This window comes from Bacillus rossius, chromosome 5 (assembly GCF_032445375.1).
Source record: "Bacillus rossius redtenbacheri isolate Brsri chromosome 5, Brsri_v3, whole genome shotgun sequence".
Classification (NCBI taxonomy): Eukaryota; Metazoa; Arthropoda; class Insecta; order Phasmatodea; family Bacillidae; genus Bacillus; species Bacillus rossius.
In genome coordinates, this window is record NC_086333.1 from 5,617,588 (window position 1) to 5,640,072 (window position 22,485).

The 22,485-nt window shown below is 37.6% G+C and overlaps 1 protein-coding gene across 1 annotated transcript in view; it reads left to right on the forward strand.

The window, feature by feature from the left end:
- The window catches only part of LOC134531566 (uncharacterized), a 506,394-nt gene that overhangs the window by 107,271 nt on the left and 376,638 nt on the right, over positions 1-22,485 (forward strand). Inside the window, exons 4-5 of the mRNA XM_063367273.1 lie at positions 14,735-14,896; positions 17,866-18,110. Of these exons, the coding sequence (XP_063223343.1) occupies positions 14,735-14,896; positions 17,866-18,110 (407 nt within the window). The remainder of the gene's footprint in view (positions 1-14,734; positions 14,897-17,865; positions 18,111-22,485) is intronic.

Consider the following 22,485-nt stretch of genomic DNA (forward strand, 5'->3'; position numbering starts at 1 on the left):
TTTACACAACCACCCTTGAGCGAGCGAGTGACGCTCGCCATTGAGCAAAAATATTCTTTTGACCAATTTCATGAGGACATTCTAAATTATTTTATTCCAGCCCGTTTGATGACCAACATCAGGTTGGAATGGTACAACAGGCTACAACAAAGAAATGAAGCCTTGCCTAATTACATAGCAGACATCAAACTAGCCGCTCAAATTCTTCGGTTGCGAGTATCTGAGAGTGAGATAGTCTCAAACATCCTCGATGGAATTAATCCGCAGGAACGATCGCGGGCAGTTTTTCAGGCCCGACCACAAAATTTTGCCGAGCTTGATCGCTTGTGCATCTCCAACACAAATGTAGAATACGCAGACCACCAGCGAAATAGAGAAGCTAATGTCTACGCCCACAACAATACCAGAATAACAGAAAATAAACAGCAGTATTATAACAAAAATTCGCAACACAAAAACAGCAATGAACAAGTCGCTAAGCCTCAAAATAAAGATGAACGGATACCTGTCTGCAGGTACTGCAAAAAACCCGGGCACTACATTGAACAGTGTCGCGCAAAAAACTATCGCCCAAACTATCAAAATTCTCAGAATCCAAAAAACGTGTAAACCGCTGGCCAGAAAAATTTTTTTCTGAGCCAGCCACCCAAACGACCATTAGAAATTTTTCCCTTCACCAAGGCCCTAATAAAAATCACGAACAAAAAGTTCAACAAAACACCGCTTCCCCACACAGAGAAAAAAACAAAAGAAGAAAACAGAAACAAAGGCGAGCTAAGAAAGACAAAGCTCGTCAAGACAAGCAAACGGAAAACTGTAACACGTTTAGGCCTATGTGCAGACAATGTAATTGTCCGCGAACCACGGACAAAAGAACATGTCATAATATTCTAGCTAATATACCCACAGTTTTGCCCTACGCCAACACAAGAATTGGAAAACAAGAAGTTCCAGGCCTAATAGATACCGGATCCGTGCGATCATTCGTGTCAGGCCAGCTATTCAGGAAATTACAACAAGACCGTTTGATTCAAAAGGTAGAGCCAATAAAAATAAAGTGTTTTACAGCTGCTGAACAGCCTTTGAAGGTAAATCGTATTGTTTTTGTTAAAGTAAAAATCGATTTGTTTTCTTGGTCTTTCCCATTTTTAGTAGAAGATGATTTGGCCACAGATTTAATTTTTGGTTCCGATTTTATTGCAAAAACAGGCATGATAATTGATTTGAAAGCACGAAGAATTCACTTTAAATTTAACAACCAAGTTTTTGTTTCTTTTGTGTCACCGGACGCAAAATGTCAGAGCAAAGTAGATGCCATTCACACAGAGGCTAAAGGTGATAATAACATTTCACTAACCCATCTTAACTTTGAACAGAAACGAGAAATAGAGAAGTTATGCAGTAACTTTCCCGACGTTTTGAGTGAAAAATTAGGGCGCACCCATCTCACCCAATATGAAATTAAGCTTTTGGACAAAACCCCAGTTAGGTGTCACCCTTACCAATTATTAGGACCTAAAATGCAGATAATGCGGGATCACATACAAAGTTTATTGGACAAAGATGTTATCGAACCTTCCACTTCCAGTTTCGCCTCCCCGGCATTTTTAGTACCCAAGGACCAAGGCCAAGGTCACCGCATGGTGGTCGATTTCCGCCGCGTAAATCGGCAAATTGAAGTAGAGATGACGCCATTACCAGACCTAAATTCGGCATGTCACTGGTTTAGTAAAGCCAAATTTTTCAGTGTCTTTGACCTAAATTCGGCCTATCATCAAATACCACTAACACCAGAGTCAAAACACGTCACAAGTTTCTGCGTTCCGTGGAATCTGTATCAATACAAGGTAGTACCCTTTGGCCTAGCCACAGGCGCCCAAGTGTTAACACGCCTTCTAGACCAAATTTTCGGCGACCTGAAATTCAAATTTGTTTTTAATTATCTTGATGACGTCGTTGTTTACTCAGAATCTTTTGAAGAGCATATGGCTCATTTGCAAGAAGTCCTTAAGCGACTACGTAAATCCGGCCTCACTGTTAATACAAAGAAGGTGAAATTTGCAGTGCAGGAAATTTCTTTTCTCGGACACCTGATTTCAAGTCGAGGAGTGACCATTGACCCTAATCGCACACAAGCGATAAAGGATTTCCAACCCCCTAAAGATGCTAAGGGCATTTCCAGGTTTATTGGCATGGCAAATTTTTACGCCAAATTCATACCTAATTTTGCTGAGCATGCAGCACCACTGAATGCTCTACGTAAAAAAAATTCCATTTTCAATTGGGGTCCAGAACAGGACAAAGCTTTTGATTTTCTAAAACATGCAATAGCGAGCCCTCCAGTACTTAGAATGGCTGATTTCAGTAAACCTTTTATTTTGCAAACCGATGCATCCAGTGTGGCCATTGGGGCCGTATTGTCACAAGAATTCGATGGCTGCAGGCAGCCTATAGCTTTCGCCTCCCGCACCTTAACGCACCAAGAAAGAAAAGCCTCTTCGGTGTATGAACTCGAGTGCCTTGCTGTAGTTTTCGGCATAGACAAGTTCCGGCCCTATTTGGAACATAAAGAATTTCTGCTGGAAACCGATAATCAGGCCCTTGCTTGGCTTTTGGCTCATCCCAAGCAATTAGGTAAATTAGGACGCTGGATTGTCAAGATTACTTCTCTGAAATTTAAAATCCAACATATTCGTGGTTCACAGAACATCGTGGCAGATACTCTTTCTCGAATGTTCGAGAATCCTTCCAACTCCGAGATTCAGGAAAACAATCCTATGTCCTGCCACGCATTGTTAACAGATTTTCCTCTAGCATTTTCCGACATACAATCAAATCAAAATTCTGACCCACAATTGTCCAACATAATTAACCAAATAAAATCAGGCTCACCTCCAAAATATTACAAACTTTCAAAAGGCATACTTTACCGAAGGACACAAGCAAAAAATTTCAGAATAGCCCTACCTCAGAATCTCAGGGACATGGTTTTTCAATATTACCACTCGTCACCTTTCGGCGCACACTTAGGAATTTTCAAAACAATTGAAAACATTCGCAGGAATTTTATCTGGGACGGAATGCACAAGGATATAACGCAAAGGGTGAAATTGTGCAAATTATGTGCATTAAGTAAACCTGCGCAGCAGACCCAGTTCGGCTATTTAAGTTCTGACGTGGCCGAAAGGCCCATGCAAAAGCTTTTCATAGATTTTGTGGGACCCTTCCCAAGGTCAAAAGACGGAAATTCAATGCTTCTAGTATGCGTAGATGCATTCTCAAAATTTGTGTGGCTAATCCCTGTTAGAAGAGCCACGGCCGAAATCACCATTCGAGCCCTCCAAAATTATATTTTCAAAATATCCGGAGTACCTTCCATTATTGTCTCCGATAATGCCACAAACTTTAAATCGACTCAGTTCAAAAACATGTGTTTTTCACACGGGATTCAGCACGTGACCACGACTCCCTACTACCCCCAGCCTTCGCATGCGGAGCGTTTCAACCGAAACCTCCGGTCTGCCTTAATAGCATTCCATGCGAACTCGCAGGATAGGTGGGATTCCAATCTCGTGTGGTTGCAAATGGCTTTCAATTCCGCCAGACATGAAAGTCACAAAACAACACCGTTTGAACTCATGTTTACATACCAGCCCAACACCCCACTCTCTAATCAATGGACGTTAAAAGAGTTACTGCCAGACGACCCCAGGAACATTAAGGAAGACTGGAGTAGAGCTCGTAAAAACCTGAACTTGGCCCACGAGGCAAGCAGGCAAAACTAAAAGACGAAACAAACACAATAGTTTTCCAAAAAACCAAAAAACAAAAATAGAAACGAAAAAACCCCCACAAATGATGACAGCACAAAAAAATATTGAACCCAAAAAATTCAGCACAACAGTCAACACGAGACAAAAACACGACCAAACGAAAAGACGAAACAAACACAACAGTTTTCTAAAACAGAAACAAGCGACGTTTCGGGAACTGCTATCTGCTCCCGTCCTCAGGCAGAGACGCACATGGCACGGAAACACAGGTACGACTGAGAAGGGGCTGGAAAAATGAGGGTATTTATCAGAAAATGGACTACATCTTGCTCAGCCAATAAAAAAATAAATACCCTCATTTTTCCAGCCCCTTCTCAGTCATACCTGTGTTTCCGTACCATGTGCGTCTCTGCCTGAGGACGGGAGCAGATAGCAGTTCCCGAAACGTCGCTTGTTTCTGTTTTAGAAAACTGTTGTGTTTGTTTCGTCTTTTCGTTTGGTCGTGTTTTTGTCTCGTGTTGACTGTTGTGCTGAATTTTTTGGGTTCAATATTTTTTTGTGCTGTCATCATTTGTGGGTTTTTTTTCGTTTCTATTTTTGATTTTTGGTTTTTGGAAAACTATTGTGTTTGTTTCGTCTTTTCGTTTTGCTGTGTTTTTTGTCTCGTTTCAACTGTTGTGTTGAATTTTTTTGGGTTCGGAATTTTTGTGCGGTCATCATTTGTGGGGCTTTTTTTGTTCTGTTAGTCCATTTTTCTTTGTTTTTTCTTTGTTTGTTGACCATATTCCTGTTGTGGAATATTGTGTGGCGTTAAATCCTGACAACAGCAATTTTTGCTTAATTTGTGTTTTTGTCATTTGTGTTTTTTTGTAGTTTTCTTCTGCAGACATACATGTGCTAAGCAATGGCGTATTGTCTAAAAGCCTACGTTGAGTGGTGGGGCTTTCCACCTCGATTTAATTCGTGGGTGGCGGATGCAGAAATCGAGAAATGCTCAAGACTTTTGTAATTTGTATGTGTTTTTTTTTGTACTTGTAGTAGTGTCGAAATTATGTAATAATTTTTTTTTAAAAGAACTTGTGGTGATTTTATTTTCTCAAACCTGTCACTTTTTTGGTATTTTTTTTAATTAAAATTGTTTTTTATCACCCAGGGATAGAACCAAGTATCGATTCAATATGTAAATTAATGAGTGATTTCTTCGGTGTATTATGACATTTTCCCCGAGAATCGATTAAATCAATCAGTGTTCTAATAAGTTATTTTTTGATGAATTTTGAACTTGTTTCCATTAAAATCGGATAATAAATAAAGATTTTCAAGATGGTGTTCGTAACGAAACATGCAACTTTAATAGGATCCAATATGGCGGTTCTGACTCAAACAGGTGGTGCTATTATTACTTTAAATTAAAAAAATGACAAGTCCGAATATACATGTTATTTTTATATATACCTTATTTAATTCTCAGTCTGGTAAATGTCTCGATGGCCGTGCAGTTAAAGGCGTATATTTCCAACCTAAAGATCAGAGCTGTGATGGTTCGAATAACAGCACTTCCAATGTATTTTACATAAAAAATTCAATTTAATATGCCGATAAGGACCATAATAGCTATGGAAGGTAATGGAACATCGACCTTATGTGATGCGACAGATCGACGCTGGGGATCTCTAGAAACAAACAGCAGAAACAAAGTCGATAGTATCCAAGATGGTAGTCTCCAGCAGAATAAAAAAATCAAGAGTGACGCTGGCGCTCTCTAGGAACAAACAACAGAAACAATGTCGACTGTATCCAAGACGGCGGCCTCCAGCGGAACAGAAAAAAATCAATATGGGGGCCATGAAAATTTCATCATGAGTGAGTGGGGCGCTCAATTTAAAGATAACGTATCCAATATGGCGGATCCAAGATTGCGGTCCAAAATGGCCGCCAAGGTCAAGGTCAAGGTCATCCAAGATGGCTGCCATGACGTCACAATCCAAGATGACGGCCAGCTCCAGCTCCCGACTCCACCGCCTGGCGACTGTTTCCGGAGCCCCCAAACTACACTACTAAGAGAACACATAAATTTGCTTATTACTGTGGTTAAATGTTACACATATCTGATGAGTATTGAAAAACACATTCACTTTTTTTTAAGGTCAGGCTAACTTTTTTAATAAAATTCTTTTGTGAATAACAATGTCGATTTAAATCACTAATAGTCATTTTCTATGTTTACAAAACAACAAAACACCTAAAAATATACTTATATTGTTAAAGGGGGAAAAAAATTATATCGTAAGTAAGAATAAATCGTAAATAAGTCGTAAATAAATCGTAAATCGTAAACATCCAAATGTTGGGGGGGAAAACGAGAATCGTAGCTCTTTACACAAAAACAACTCGCTTGCTGGCTTCAACTACTCTTAACTTCATAAAATACTTTACCTACTGTACCTAGGATTATAGGTTCGTCATCCCATACAGGATGTCTGGTGAGAGCTGAACTAAGGAGATTTTGCAAAATAACATAATACTAAATTAAAATGATTTTATTCTTAAAGTCAAATAAAGTAAAATCAGTCTTGACGAACAATTACACAGCGGGATTAAAATTTACCACAACAATCTCTTCATTACTTCCTTAACTACCGAACGACCTTACAAGAGAGAAAGAGAGAACTTCACTAAACACTTCCCTAATCCTTACGAGTACATCTTAACTTATAATTAAAATGAAGACAAAGATCAAGCAATACTCACATTTTCCAATAAGCCTTTCTTGATGGATTACTTTAAATACTAACGTAGGGGCCTCTCCTGCCCTTAAAAACCCGAACGACCATTACATTTTAAAAACGAGAACTAAACGACTATTGACGAGGGCCATAGCCTCCGCCCGAATGCTTGAAGACGATTACATGACGATCTAAACTTAAACTACATTACGAACTAAACTACTCGTTGCCTCTGGCGTCGGCCATAGCTTCCGCCAGAGTGAGCCTGAATTCCTACATTACGAACGAACTAGCTAAACAACTCGTTGCCACAGGTGAGACGCATAGCCTCCGCCTGAGTGAGCCCCGAGCTACCACTCACTTGCGCTTAAATTCACGCGCCCTGCCGCGCCTAGCAATAACAAACGCTCGTTGTTGAAGCCAAATTTACTAAACAACTAACTATAACATGTGGGAAGGCTACCCCCTTCTACCCCGACGTGCAGGCCACACCGCGCGGCTTGTTACGACAGCGCGCCCCAGTAACTGCGGCCCGTGGCTGCGCCAGGCGCGGCCGAACAAACAAAAATCTGCAAGCCTGCAGCGCGCCGCGCCGGCCCCGTGCCCCAATTACATGGTCACGCCACTTGCGCTGACGAGTGAACAGAGCAGACAGCCCAGAGTCCCGTCAGTAAAGTCCCTAAATTTGATTTCAACAACCCTGCAAAAATTTCAAACCGCGACATAACCCTCCTCTCACAGAGCTCGAGCCCCATCGAGCTACCTCAAAACTACAAATTGTATTTTTCCATCAAACCATAACTATAAATTCCTCATTTCACAAAAATAATAATTTTCTTAGTTCCTTACTTTCTGAACATACAACTAGATTCTGCATTAGATCATTTTAAAACATTAAGTATTCATAAAAATAAAAATGTAAAACTTTTATCTGGTTATTTCTCACAGGGACTTTCAGAGGCTCGAGTTCTCAATTCAAAAAATTTGTTCTGTTAGTGAAGCTCTCTTTACAAATTAAATAACTGTACTTAGTTTCTCAGTATTCGTTAAACAATGATCAAATTCTTGATAATTATTTTTTTTTTTTCAATTCTCGTTCATCACAATACTTCTTTCATTCTTCAAAAAAAATTAAGTGTTCTTACAAAATTATCAGTGTGTCCATTTAATTAAACTCTTATCTCGTGAAGGTTGGTGCAACTCCTCGAAGTCAGTGTTGTCGAGAAGAGTAGCTCCCTGGGCTGGCCATCAACAAACACCAATAAACTCCAACAGCTACTGGACTGGCTTCCAGGGCAGCTCATATCTTCTCCCCACATCTGCTTCGGAGTTGTGCCATCCTCATCACGAACAAATTACAATTCTGAAACATCATCAACAGGCATTACCAACACGCCTTACAACTACATAACTAACATCCGAACTGCAATCGATGGTCAAGGATGCATACACACAAAAAAATAAAATTATTCAATTCAACTGCTAACATAAAGTATCCTACCCTTAGCATAATCTAATCAGGAAAATAATTTCATAGGAAAACTTAAGGAAGGGAAACATTACCTCCAATGATTTTCCCTAACTCTGGAGTCTTGATCTTCTCTATACAGCAAATAGTCCCCACAAAGTAACTGGGTTGAAGGTCACTTCAAATGACCCACCCATAACCTCTTCTACTCTTCTTTTCTTCTGGGGGCAACCACAATGCCCACCACTCTCTCTCCATGGTGCCGAACCAGCTATCCCATGAGAGTAAACAACGTAGTCAATAGAATCTCAGAGGGGAAACACCACTCTCTGGCTTGTCGAGCAATAAAGCAGTTTTATCTTCTTCTTCTTCCTCCGAGTAAAAATATCTGATTAACCTTGCTACTATTCTTCCAAACAATAAAAAAAAAGTTCATCAGGTATCTTCATGAAAAACAGTGACTAATAATAAGTCTTCTTTTTCTTCTTCTGTTTTTCATCTGGAAGGCCATGTTAGGGAGGTTATAGGGAAAAAGAGTGGCCAATTCCCACCACATCACCCACCTAGATCATGACTAATTAACTTTTAAATGTTTTTTTTTTTCAAACCAATAAAAAAACTATTTTTATTCAAACTTTTAAATTATAATTACTTTTCCTTCTGAACCTCAAAAGCAAATCAATAATTCTAACTGAAACTGTGATTTACTGCATCCTTGTTCCATCCGATCAGTTTGTTTATAACCTTTCTTGCAAAGTATAAAATTTTCCAGCATTACTAATTCAAAAAAAAATTTAATTCTAGTGTCCTTTGAGTTAAAATTAAAAATTTAATAAAAAATTCTTGAATCTCTTAAGGTTTTCAGAACCCTTTCATTGTCTAATCCACAACACTTAAAATCAACTCAAAAACAAACAAATCTTGAACACCAGTAAGATCATCTGACCTACCTATGAGTACTGTGAACTCGAAATGTTAAAATTCCAAACTAAACAAGGTTTAATAAAAACTCCTAACCCCTCTGTAAATAAAGAAAATTAACTTTTAATTAAACTTAATGTATTAGTTCTTTGACATTATAACTTAAAAAGTTCTGTAAAGAATGTTTATCACAAAAAAACTCCACTTCCATAAAAAAAATAAAACTTTACATGACCTTATTAATCTTCACTTGTAAGTCCATGGCTGCCAGCTTTCTCTTCTCTTGAATCTTCAGTCTTGGTTCTTGTTTCAGTGATCTTGTATTTTGTCTCTCGAACTCTTGCAATCTTGTATACTGTACTGCTTCTCAGCTCATCTTACGGTATCTGTAACAGTTTCAAAAATACATCTTAATTTAAGTTACATAATTCCTATGTTATCTTTGGTCCTAGAAAAAAAATTGTATTATTAGTACACATTACCCTAAAAAACATTATTATCCATTGTTTATTATTATAAAAAATTTCTTTACCATAAAATACTCTTTTTTTTCACTAGGCCTACTTATTTTCCTTCTTCTCAATTAAATTCTGCTTCAAATGTTAATCTTAACTTAAGACCTACCATCTATTTATTATTCATTACACACATTATTTATGTTACCCTAAAATTCCCATAAGTTTCCACTATTTCCTATCAAAGACATTCTCTCTCAAAAAAAATTTTACTTATGACTCTTAACTTAACACAATAAACTTTTACACTAGACTTAACTCATAATGGTTCTTAGTTACTTAATTTCTATATGTAAACTTTAGTACTTACTTAAAAATTATTGCCTATTTCTCTCTACCTCTTAATCTCTTTCAATTATTACAATAATAATTTTACTTTGCATCTTTAAACTTTCTTCTTTCCAATTAAATTAGACATCTCATAACAATAAAAATTCTGCCTATACTCTTCTTATGGGTATCCAACCCAACAACAAAATTCCAATTTCTCAAGTTTCCTTATATTTAAATTATGTAATGCACATAACCTCTGTGGTGCCTGTACCACTTTTAGACCTACCACCTTCTCCTCTCACAGCATGACAACTCTTATTCCTCGGGGTCTGTATTCACTGTTTCAAATCAAATTTCTAAAAAAAAAAAAATTAAAACAAATTTATTATTTTAAGAAAACCAAAATTAACATTGAATTTACTATGGAGCCTGGAAATTCAAATGTCCCACAGCAGCTAACATGACTAAATCCCATGGAACCCCAGGTTTACCTAACCTGTGCCCAATAAAATTTAAGCATACCAGGCTTTCCCTGCACTGGTTTTACAGCATCACACACTATTTAGGGCCTCTGATCTGCCATCAGTCCCAAGAAGTTTTCCCACAACCCCTCTCTACACAAGCGCCTACCGCATTCCTCTGAAATGGCTATCGGTTTTACGGCATTCTTTTGGGATCCGACCATCAAGTTAGGGCTAATCGAACACTAAAACTCCAAAATTCCAAACTAATTTAAATCAATTAAGCTTTCTTTGTTATTTCTTAAAATCAAAAAAAAATTATTCAAACATGCCAAAGAAACTTTAAAAAAATTCATAATCTTATCTTCAAACCATAAAAATAAAAATAAATAGATTACTCTATTTTCTCCTTAATAACTGTAAACTGTCACCAAATATCATGTCATAAATTTAACTATGCTTACTGACTCTTAATCATAAAATCTCATTCGTCCTAATTAATAGACAATTTCCTTAATATCTCACTGTATCTCTCACACAGTTAAACTCAACTGGCTGAATATCTCAATAAATTCAAAAACAATTATCTAAACTCTTAAAGAAACTCCTCCCCAATTATTCAAATTACTTCACCTTATTTTATTTCATTACTTAAAACGCCTTACTCAAAAAAAATTAATTCAATTAGCTCCCTTCCATTATCAACTTAATAAACTTTCTCATAAATTAATTTAAAATTCAATTTGAAACTTAGGCAGGTACACTAACTCTCTTCAGCAATGTTTCTCATTTCCCTCCTTCCTAACTGAATCCAATCTTACTTAACCTAGGGACATTACCTCCGGAACAACCAAAATTTTCGCTGTAGTGCCTATCTGCTATAGGCCCACTACACAGGGGACTCTAACCCCACCAACAAAATTCATTGAAGTGGTACCCTATCCCATACAGGATAGCCACTTCGGTACTACCATGGGGAACTCCTGCCCCAAACTACTCACAACTCAGGGTTCTCCTGACCCTTAATCACGTAGCCAGCCCATCTCCTAAGGGTCTGCTCTACACTCCCTACTTCCCAGGGACACAACACCTCACTTTAGGGTCCCTCGCCCTAAAGAAAACATTAATTTTGTCTCTCTGTTCCCTTGGAGTAAATTCCCGCTACACACAAAAAAAAACAATCATCCCACTTTTCTCAATGCTATCCATTTTATAGTGTACCTCCTTAATAACTGTTTACACGTCCCAAAGATTATTTTTAAAACAGAGGTAGAATTTAACTAACAAAAACATAAACAACTTACAACGTAACACTTCTAGCCTAGACATTACCCTTCTTAAAATAAATTACTTACACACTGAAAGTTCCTCTTCTCTTAAAACACACTTAAATTGAACTTATTAAACAATAGTCTATTTTCTTATCGCTAAGTTACCGTACAGCTGATCAAAACAAGGTCACGGCCTGTCCACGTGTCTGTACGAGCTCGTGACGTCACCGAATTCCGTCAGGTTCGCCAACCATCGCTTGTCGGTTCTTCCGTTCACCGCTAGGTCTCAGCACCTCCCCGTCACGTGTTTACTCTGCCACGTCCACTGACGTGTCGTTCTGAAACAACTCTCAACATTTTTCTTATTAAAACACAGCATCACTATAAATTCTATAACTCTCTTTTAAATAAACTCTCGTTTTCTCTTTAATTCTTTTTACCATCTATCCTTCCACTCGACTGATTGAATTCGTACGTCTCGTCTCCTACGCGCACGACAACAAAACAAACTTCACTTGAAACTAAATCCTATTTACGAAAAAAACTTTATTTTAAATTATAATTCTCTTAACCTACAATCTTAAAATTAACTTTAATTAAACTAAACCACTTGCATTATCTCTATTAAGCCTTTAAATTATAATGTATTCTCCTCACGTAATAATCCCTGATAAATTCAACGACTTAAAACAACTTATCACTATAAACATTATCCTTACAAGTATCCTCAAATAAACATCTGTTATGTCAAAAAAAAACTCGCAAACTTCCTCCACTATAGACTAAAATCCGTAATCCTCTTCTCAAGTAAACTCTTATTAACCTGCTATTGGAAGCTGAAACTAACTTAATAATAAACATTAAATCTCCCTCTCTCCAGAAATAGAACCTAGGTACCCGGCAAACTCCACCATTTGTCAAAGGGGGAAAAAAAATTATATCGTAAGTAAGAATAAATCGTAAATAAGTCGTAAATAAATCGTAAATCGTAAACATCCAAATGTTGGGGGGAAAAACGAGAATCGTAGCTCTTTACATAAAAACAACTCGCTTGCTGGCTTCAACTAATCTTAACTTCATAAAATACTTTACCTACTGTACCTAGGATCATAGGTTCGTCATCCCGTACAGGATGTCTGGTGAGAGCTGAACTAAGGAGATTTTGCAAAATAACATAATACTAAATTAAAATGATTTTATTCTTAAAGTCAAATAAAGTAAAATCAGTCTTGACGAACAATTACACAGCGGGATTAAAATTTACCACAACAATCTCTTCATTACTTCCTTAACTACCGAACGACCTTACAAGAGAGAAAGAGAGAACTTCACTAAACACTTCCCTAATCCTTACGAGTACATCTTAACTTATAATTAAAATGAAGACAAAGATCAAGCAATACTCACATTTTCCAATAAGCCTTTCTTGATGGATTACTTTAAAAACTAACGTAGGGGCCTCTCCTGCCCTTAAAAACCCGAACGACCATTACATTTTAAAAACGAGAACTAAACGACTATTGACGAGGGCCATAGCCTCCGCCCGAATGCTTGAAGACGATTACATGACGATCTAAACTTAAACTACATTACGAACTAAACTACTCGTTGCCTCTGGCGTCGGCCATAGCTTCCGCCAGAGTGAGCCTGAATTCCTACATTACGAACGAACTAACTAAACAACTCGTTGCCACAGGTGAGACGCATAGCCTCCGCCTGAGTGAGCCCCGAGCTACCACTCACTTGCGCTTAAATTCACGCGCCCTGCCGCGCCTAGCAATAACAAACCCTCGTTATTGAAGCCAAATTTACTAAACAACTAACTAGAACATCTGGGAAGGCTACCCCCCTCTACCCCGACGTGCAGGCCACACCGCGCGGCTTGTTACGACAGCGCGCCCCAGTAACTGCGGCCCGTGGCTGCGCCAGGCGCGGCCGAACAAACAAAAATCTGCAAGCCCGCAGCGCGCCGCGCCGGCCCCGTGCCCCAATTACATGGTCACGCCACTTGCGCTGACGAGTGAACAGAGCAGCCAGCCCAGAGTACCGTCAGTAAAGTCCCTAAATTTGATTTCAACAACCCTGCAAAAATTTCAAACCGCGACAATATAGTTTATTTTTTAATTATTTCTTCAAAAATAAGATATTGGCTAAAACCAAAAGCATAAATCAAAAAAACTTAAACTCTTAAGTTTTATATACATATATATATATTTTTTACTGGAAAAGCTATGGATCAGTGAACCTGATTTCTTTCTCATTTAAAATTTTCACTTAAATTTATGTATCAAATGCTAAGGAAACTCAGGCACTTAGATATATAATGTAATATATGTTAAATATATGCAAATATTGAGTACAAATAAATGCTGTTTTATTTTCTCCTGTCTCTCCGGTGTCAATAGTTAATAGTGGAATATTAAAACCATTTGGTTTTTATAAGGTTAATGCCAACGGAGATTGATATTTCCTAGTAAATTTAAATGTTCCAGATTGTTCATACAGTTTATGTCCACCCCATATTTGCTCACATTAATATATGATTTTAAAAAGGCTAGAATTTTTTATTAATATCAAATATTTAAATCAAAAACAATAAATAAAACTTATTTACGAAAAAATAATTTCCATTAAACAAAACTTGAATTCAGCAAGTAGTTTTGATACACCAAGAGCCAACTGAGCCACAAAGTGCTTGTTTGGGTGAAACCAAATCTAAAAATTCAAGTGCTGACGTAATAAGTTTCTTTTTATTCGTTTGCCAAAATAAAAATTATTAACACACAAAGATTACCAATCCTTTATGACATTTTTTAAAAATAGCTTAATGAAGTGGTGAGGAAATAGTTTTATTACAATGATTCTCATTTGCATCTTTTATGAAGTGGAAACGTTTAAGATTTGATTTTATGAATTATTTGTGAAACAGCGAATCCAATGAAAAATTAGGTGTTTACAATTTGTTTCTAAATTGTCTTGCTAAAATATTAAACATATAAACTACTGAGCGCTTTTTTTATTTCTTCTTTCGAAACTAAGCACATGTTTTCTTAAAAATTTAACCTCAAACATAATTGAGTCTTTACGTACCAAAGGATATTTTTAATAATTCGATCTCTCTTCTTACAATTATGCTTCCTCTGAAAATTCGTTAACGTTTTTTGACACTTTAGGACTACAAAACTGTTTTTGGGTGAAACAATGGTCAAATTTTCATCAAAATCTTGTGTCACAGTGGATTATCACAATATATTTTGTCATTGTCCTTCTTGCTTCAGCCTTCCTTCAAGTTTACTTTTAAAAACGCGTATTTCCTTTGCTTTCAGCTCCAGCGAAAACGCCACATAGGTAACGATATAGTGTGTGTTGTCTTCCTGGAAGCTGACAATACTTCCTTCTCTCCGGCGTGTATCAAGTCCCATTTTTTACACACGTTTATTTTGGTTCGAACGAGTCCTAGGATTAAAAGAAAACCTACCAGATACGAGGTAAGTGAACATTAATTTACAATAAATACTGCCCTATGAAGTATAATAACTCATAACGCTTGTTTAATTTCAGCCAGCATTTTTAATATTTGGTATCACGTCTTGTCTGCAGCTCTGTAAAAGTGATATATTTGTGAGATTTTCTTGTCTGGAAGTATATATTTACGCGATATGTATAGCCTGAGCAATTTAACAATTTAATTGCATATGCCAGTGAGTCAAACTGAAAGCTCTGTAAAAACTTCCCACCCATAAGCATGTTTGGACCAAATGGATAACATTAAAGCTATAACCCGAAAACATTAAAAAAAAATGTGTTTTTACTTAGCACGAGTAATGACACACACGTACACTTATATAAATACGTAAAATAATTGTAAATTTAATTAATTTCCTGTAAAAAATAGGGTAATAATTACACTTTTTATTATTTTTAAACTTTAATATTTTTACTACTATAAATGTAAATTTTTAATTTATATACACTGTCTTATAGTTCCAAAATTTATATAATTTATCCCGAAAGCTTTCCACGGCATGCATTAAAAAAATTAGTTTCATTCTTTTTTAAGTTCATCGGTTTTCTAATGTTCAACCAATAGCTGTTACCTTGAAGGTTTTAATCAACAGAGCCTGTGTTATCACTTGATGCCTCATATTTGGCTCACACTTCACTTCTGCCTAGCAACTGTCGCCACCACGGTCTTCAATGCCTTCATTGCCTTGGCAATGTCTTCCATGTCTTCATTGCCTTGGCAATGTCTTCCATGTCTTCATTGCCTTGGCAATGTCTTCCATGTCTTCATTGCCTTGGCAATGTCTTTCCTTTCTGAGCACCGAGAGTGTCAATGAGAAGCTTCTTCGTGTCGTTTAACACATCTCGTGTCTCGATTCTGCACTGCAAATTCTTAGATATTCATCTAATATTAAACTCAGCCCATAAAAATAAGTAAGAACTGTCGTTTCATCCTAAAGCTGTGTTTTCTTCGAGTGGTTCAGTGCAGTGACGTTTAACCACATTATAATTACCTCAATATGAGCACATTGGAAACTTAGTAGAAGTTGGTGACAGCCCATATGTCTTGACGGAGTATTCCTGTCTTCCTGTTGTGAGTTCCAAGGAAATATACTGAAAGTTGATATAGCACCGCAGTCTGTACTGTCTCTTTTAACTTAACTTTTTCCATAACAATGCATGCAACATTTGAGACTGATTGGAATGTTGCCAGATAGGTAACAGGCTATGAAAAATTATTTCGTAGCATCTGGCATTCAAGCCTTTATATTTCGTGGTATTTGTGGTAGAAAGAATAATGGCAACCAGTTCGACACAACATGCGATTACAAGATCAATCTCGCAATTGTTCATGACTTTACACGATTAATTTTATAGATAATCTTCAAACAGAAAGAAAAACAATTCAAAAATCTACTAGAATTTATATTCCTATAAATGACATTTACAAACCTCTTAGTAAATACTGAATTATTATTAAAATATTTATTTTACTTTCGTTTTACATGACGAATACTTAAAGTAGTTCTTCTAGTGAACAAACTTGGAAATATATATTTACCAATAGCCTAATGTAGAAATTTTTTGTTCAAAACAAATCATATTAACTAAAGAATATTGTAATAGTGTTATAATCTGTTAACAGTAGTCCTTGTTTAATTTTAATGCATAATATGTTTTTTTACGATTTGATTTTTTTATGCTGGATTAAAAAATCTTGCTTGAATAGCTTCATTTTATCAATATAAAAATATATTGACTTTATATAAAATAAAATTTTAATGGCACGTCTTATCTGCATTAAGGTCTAAACTATATACAAGTCCAATAATACGTCTTTATTTAGTCTCTCAGCCCCAAGTTATCTAAATAGGCAACAGAGCAAAACAAATATTTTTTTTAAAAATAAAACATAGTAGTCTGAGGTACATATAGAAATAAGCAAGACAAATATTTTACAAAAAAAAAACACATTTGGCTATCTTAAGACGGTTTGAATCATCTTGGGCTGGATTCGTCTTGAACAGTGACATGAGCTGTCCACAAATGGGGAGTACACAACTCACTGAATCAACGCGAGGTCTCTGGTAGACGGGTGAAGGAGGTGAAGATAAGGTGACTGGTGGGCGGTTCTTGGAAGGAAGAAAGCAGGTAGTGAGTGGAGGTGGAAAGGCCAGGTGGCTGGTAGGATGACGGAGGAAGGGGCAGTCTCAGTGAAGATAAGGTGACTGGTGGGCGGTTCTTGGAAGGAAGAGAGCAGGTAGTGTGTGGAGGTGGAAGGGCCAGGTGGCTGGTAGGGTGACGGAGGAAGGGGCAGTCTCAGTGAAGATAAGGTGACTGGTGGGCGGTTCTTGAAAGGAAGAGAGCAGGTAGTGTGTGGAGGTGGAAGGGCCAGGTGGCTGGTAGGATGACGGAGGAAGGGGCAGTCTCAGTGAAGATAAGGTGACTGGTGGGCGGTTCTTGGAAGGAAGAGAGCAGGTAGTGTGTGGAGGTGGAAGGGCCAGGTGGCTGGTAGGGTGACGGAGGAAGGGGCAGTCTCAGTGAAGATAAGGTGACTGGTGGGCGGTTCTCGGAAGGAAGAGAGCAGGTAGTGTGTGGAGGTGGAAGGGCCAGGTGGCTGGTAGGATGACGGAGGAAGGGGCAGTCTCAGTGAAGATAAGGTGACTGGTGGGCGGTTCTTGGAAGGAAGAGAGCAGGTAGTGAGTGGAGGTGGAAGGGCCAGGTGGCTGGTAGGGTGACGGAGGAAGGGGCAGTCTCAGTGAAGATAAGGTGACTGGTGGGCGGTTCTTGGAAGGAAGAGAGCAGGTAGTGAGTGGAGGTGGAAGGGCCAGGTGGCTGGTAGGATGACGGAGGAAGGGGCAGTCTCGGTGAAGATAAGGTGACTGGTGGGCGGTTCTCGGAAGGAAGAGAGCAGGTGGCTGGTAGGCAGTCTGAGCGGGCACTGTGTGCGCAGGTGTCGGTGGTGACGCGGGACGAGGTGGGCGCCTACAAGCCCTACCTGTGGGAGCAGTCTGTGTTCGACAAGGGACCCATGTTCCGCGAGTGGCTGCTCACCAAGATCGTGAACGGCGAGCGAGCCAGCTACTCGGCTCCCAAGTTCGCGCGCATGCAGGAGCGCACGCGCAGCCAGATGCTGGAGGACATAGTCGCCAACCTGGCCAACCACGCGGAGACGGGCCAGATCCCCAAGCCGTACCGGTGAGTGGCGCGACTGCCGTGTCCAATCCGCAGCAATCCACAGCAATCCACAGCAATCAGCGACACTCAGCAACTATATTTATCACAATTTCCTCTGTAAATGATTCTTTAATTCTTAATTGAATACTTGGTTTTCTATTCTACATTCCTCCTCTCAAGCACAGTAAATTTAATTAATGCCACTTTATGTATTGTAACTCAAAGAAAGAGTATCTTTCAGTTCCTTTGCACCTGGTGACATGATGGTGGTGCCATACACATTGTGTTAAAAGATACAATCATTATGTTTTGATGAAGTGGACTATCAGTCACTTTTTTTCTTTTCCTTCCTTTTTAAATTTGTATTACTATAGTCGGTACTATGAGAACTTTATACTCCTGAAAACAAATAGTTTATGTTTTATATAACTAGCAAATTTCTTTATTGGTATTTAAACCCTATATATAAAGATTTTAGTGGTTCTAAACACTAATTTCCACAAATAAATCGACATATGTTAGTTATTTTTCCCTGGTGTGTATTCAAAATATATATGTTAGTTATTAAATTAAGAATGTCTCAGGCCTTAGATTACATACATAAACAAACACGCTGGTTCTAACCATATGGGTAAAGTATGTAATATGTTATTTTTTTATAAAATTGGATAGCTATGGCAGAAATTGGTGCCATAACTCACCTTTATTAATATGAGACTATACTTTAACTATATGAATCTGTGAAAATTATTTTTGGGCTATCTCCAATGAGGGCTCACAAGCGGAGTGCAGTAATACATGCGAAGAGCAGTCAGAATGTTCTCGCTATAAGACCAGAGAATGCGCTGATGCGAGAGCTGGGCGGGGCAGAAAGTCCCGCCACGCTAGCGCCAGGGCTTGTCCCATGAGGAGCACTAAAGTCCTTGGTCGGTGTCCACCAGGCCGCCAGCCTTTGGCTGGTCATACTATCTATATGCATTTCAATATTGCTTTAAATTAAGCAGGGTACATTTCATTCTCGCGTTGCGATCAACTACCACTCAGGCCACAGGCCAATCATAGCTGTGGTTCCATATAGCTTTGCAGTGTATAAAAGTCACATACAACTGTTAACTAACTCTACAGCCAGGGGCGGCGAGAACAAAAATGGGGAATGGAGAAAAATTTCCGGCTCACAGGCACCAGGTTGTCCCGGTTGAGTTTCTAGGTTGGGAGATTGAGAGTAGGACTACATTACTGGTCGATAGCTATATTTATTCTTTGGAAAATATTTAAGTTATGCTACATGCGCAGTTGACATGTGCAGTTATGGTCATATTAAAGTTTACTCTCTTCACATTTTCATTAATTATTTATGAGGTCTTTAAAAATAGATTGTATATTATGTAATGGGGAGCGGCCCGAAAAATGATTTGCTTCGCTGATTGGCCCTGTCTACAGATAATTATTTTAAAAGGTTAGGAACGGCCAACTAACTACGGTTGCATGCCTGTAGAGTTCACTCGATACAAGGAGCTCAGAGCATGGTCAGTAACCGGTATTTTGTATGCTAGCGCAATCGCAGTTTCCCCAGAGCCCGGCGGGGCGCGACAGACACTACATGCAAGGAGTAGTGGGAGATAGACGCCTCTGGTAGAGCCAGGGTGAGGCACTCGTGACCGGGAGCCATCTTGGATTCTGGTAACCTTTGACAGTCAAGTTACTCAAAATTGACATTAAATTTCCCAAAAAAAAAAACTGTTAATTTCCATTTTAGGGATTATTTTCAATTGTACCCTAAAAATTTCTTGATTGAAAAGTCCTTAAAAAATTGGCTTATATTTACATAAAAATGTATATTCAAGCATTTAGTTCTGTACCTTGAATATTTGTATTGACCTTAAATGAAATATGGTACATCAGGTAAAATTTCACGCCTCAACCAAGCTTTTAACTAAAAAAAACTCCAGAATATTATTTTGTTATAAAATTATTTTAAAATATATAAAAATAATTTAATAAAATGTACGCCATCACGGTTGGGGTTCCTGGTTCAAACCTGACGGGGTCAAAAAAATAAAATAGAAATAAAAATTAAATAATAATTTAATAGGGCCTATATATAAAATATATTCAAATAAAAACACACCAACTTTCTCGATTTTGTATTTTCGGAAGGAAGCCGCTGTAGATACTGTAGCAAGGATTTTGACATGAGAAGGAATGCTAGACGTCATGAGAAGAATGATTGTGTTAAAAACCCACAACGCAAAATATTAAGCTGTAATCGGTCTAGCAGGTTGTTAACACGAATTGACAGCTTAAAAAGACATAGTAGAACAGGTAGAGGACATCGATAAAGACACTACACAAAGGAAGAGTGTGCTGGTTGATGTAAATAATTTTCCTTGTCCTGAGCGTGGGTATTAGCTCACCCGATCGTGACGTAGAACATAAATTTAAGGATGCTGATGGCTTCGGGAAGACAGAAATTAATGTAAGTATCAACACCGTGAAAAGTGAGAATACATTCAAGCCCATATTCAGTAGATCCTAAATACTTTGGAATAATTTTGGACACTTAGAAAGGAAGATTTTAGACGATAAAGAAGCTCCAACATCAATGATTATAGTTGTTACAGAAGATGTCAAAAATCATTGGTCGTTTCCTTTGTAATATGAAGCAGAAAATAAAGACCAGCTAACGAATAAGATAAGAACTCATGTATCTTAATATAACTTATGATTAGAATGTATATATGGAAACCGGACCCGCATACGGACCAAATAAACACGTACCCTTTCTTGAAGATAATTACTGAATTTAAATAACCCTATGAATTGGATAGTCTGCAGTAAAAAGTGAAGAGAAAGTTTGCCTTGAAATGAGGCTAAATGGTATAGGGATCGGGCTGGCTGCTGCCTTCGGTGAACATAATGGAGTTTACAATTAGTCATTGCGACCTGGGAAACAAGTAGATGTTTAATAGACTGTTCATTTTGCATGTATGCTTGTAGTACAGTAGAACTTGGTTCCTAAATAATAATGTGCGTAAGAGTATATATTGCATTTTTATTCTAATGTCATACTTTAATGGAGTATACATAATCAGAGATCGAACCAATTAAGGGATTAAAAAGAATTGGAAATAAGGTTTTGAGAAATTCTTTTTTAATTTTTCGGGTTATAGTAAAGATTTTGAACTTAGAGGCTAAAATGTCCGACAGTATGGTGGACGCTATGATAGCGGACGTGCTGTTAATTAAATCTGATGGCTCGCATATGGCTGCCATGACGTAACACAATTGGAGTATTATGTGTCCTGGTAGTAGTTGTGGAAGGTGGGTGTCTGCTTGTGTGCTTCGAGGGAGGATAATGCGATATTATTTAAAAGTGCACTCACTGGATGACGGAACCAGTAGTCTACCAACAAAATGCATTACGTATGTGTTTTTTTTATTAAGGAATATCTCATCATTTTTAAAATCATTTTGCTTTTTATTATATTGACCTCACCGTGTTTAAACCTGATACTCCGAGCTCGAAGGCATAAGAGCGCTACATTAAAAAAATATTAATTCTTTATAAACTATTAATTATATGTTCTTTATTGCACATTCAGTTGAATTTTAAGATAGTATATTAAAATAAATATTGTAAATGCATGAGTTTGTGATGCATTATAATTCAAAAAGTATATTTAATTTAGAAAATATGTATAAAACTTTAAGAAACATTGTTCCCGGTAGCAACTGTACTTATTGTGTAACAAACCCGTTTTTATTTAAACGTACAATATTACAGTTAAGTAAGCAGTTGTATATGTTTGTGATTTGTAACTGTACAGTTAGGAAAATATTATTTGATTTTTATTTCGAAGCATAAACCTTTGATATGAACTGAATACGCAATAAGGAACAATTACCTAAATGTTTTATTACTTTTAGGTAAAGGCGGGATTGAGGTATCCAATTTCACATGGTATGCCACATGTTAGTTGAGGTTGTGGTCCAGAGGCTTCAATTAAAGTTTCAAGGAAATTTAGAATTTCCTTAAGAATTCCATGGCACCGACTCTTTGTGGAACATAAAGGGAAACATTTAATTTAAAAGCGGAATTTTTATATATATGGACAGATTGGTGTAATTTTTTTTAGTTTATTTTATTTTTGAGGAATTTCGAATGACAAAGGTCACAAACCCGAGATGACTGCCTGTCGCTGAGCCGCACCTATCACAATGGACTCTGTGCCAGAACCCTCTGTTTCACACTACTTAGGGCTGCTTAGTGTGATTTACTGAGCGCTATACCAACCGTCATTGTTAAATTTATTAGTGTTGTTATTATTTTAACTATATAGCATTTACATTTGAATTTTCCTAAAAAAAATTCTAAATTAGTTTAGTTCATTTTCTT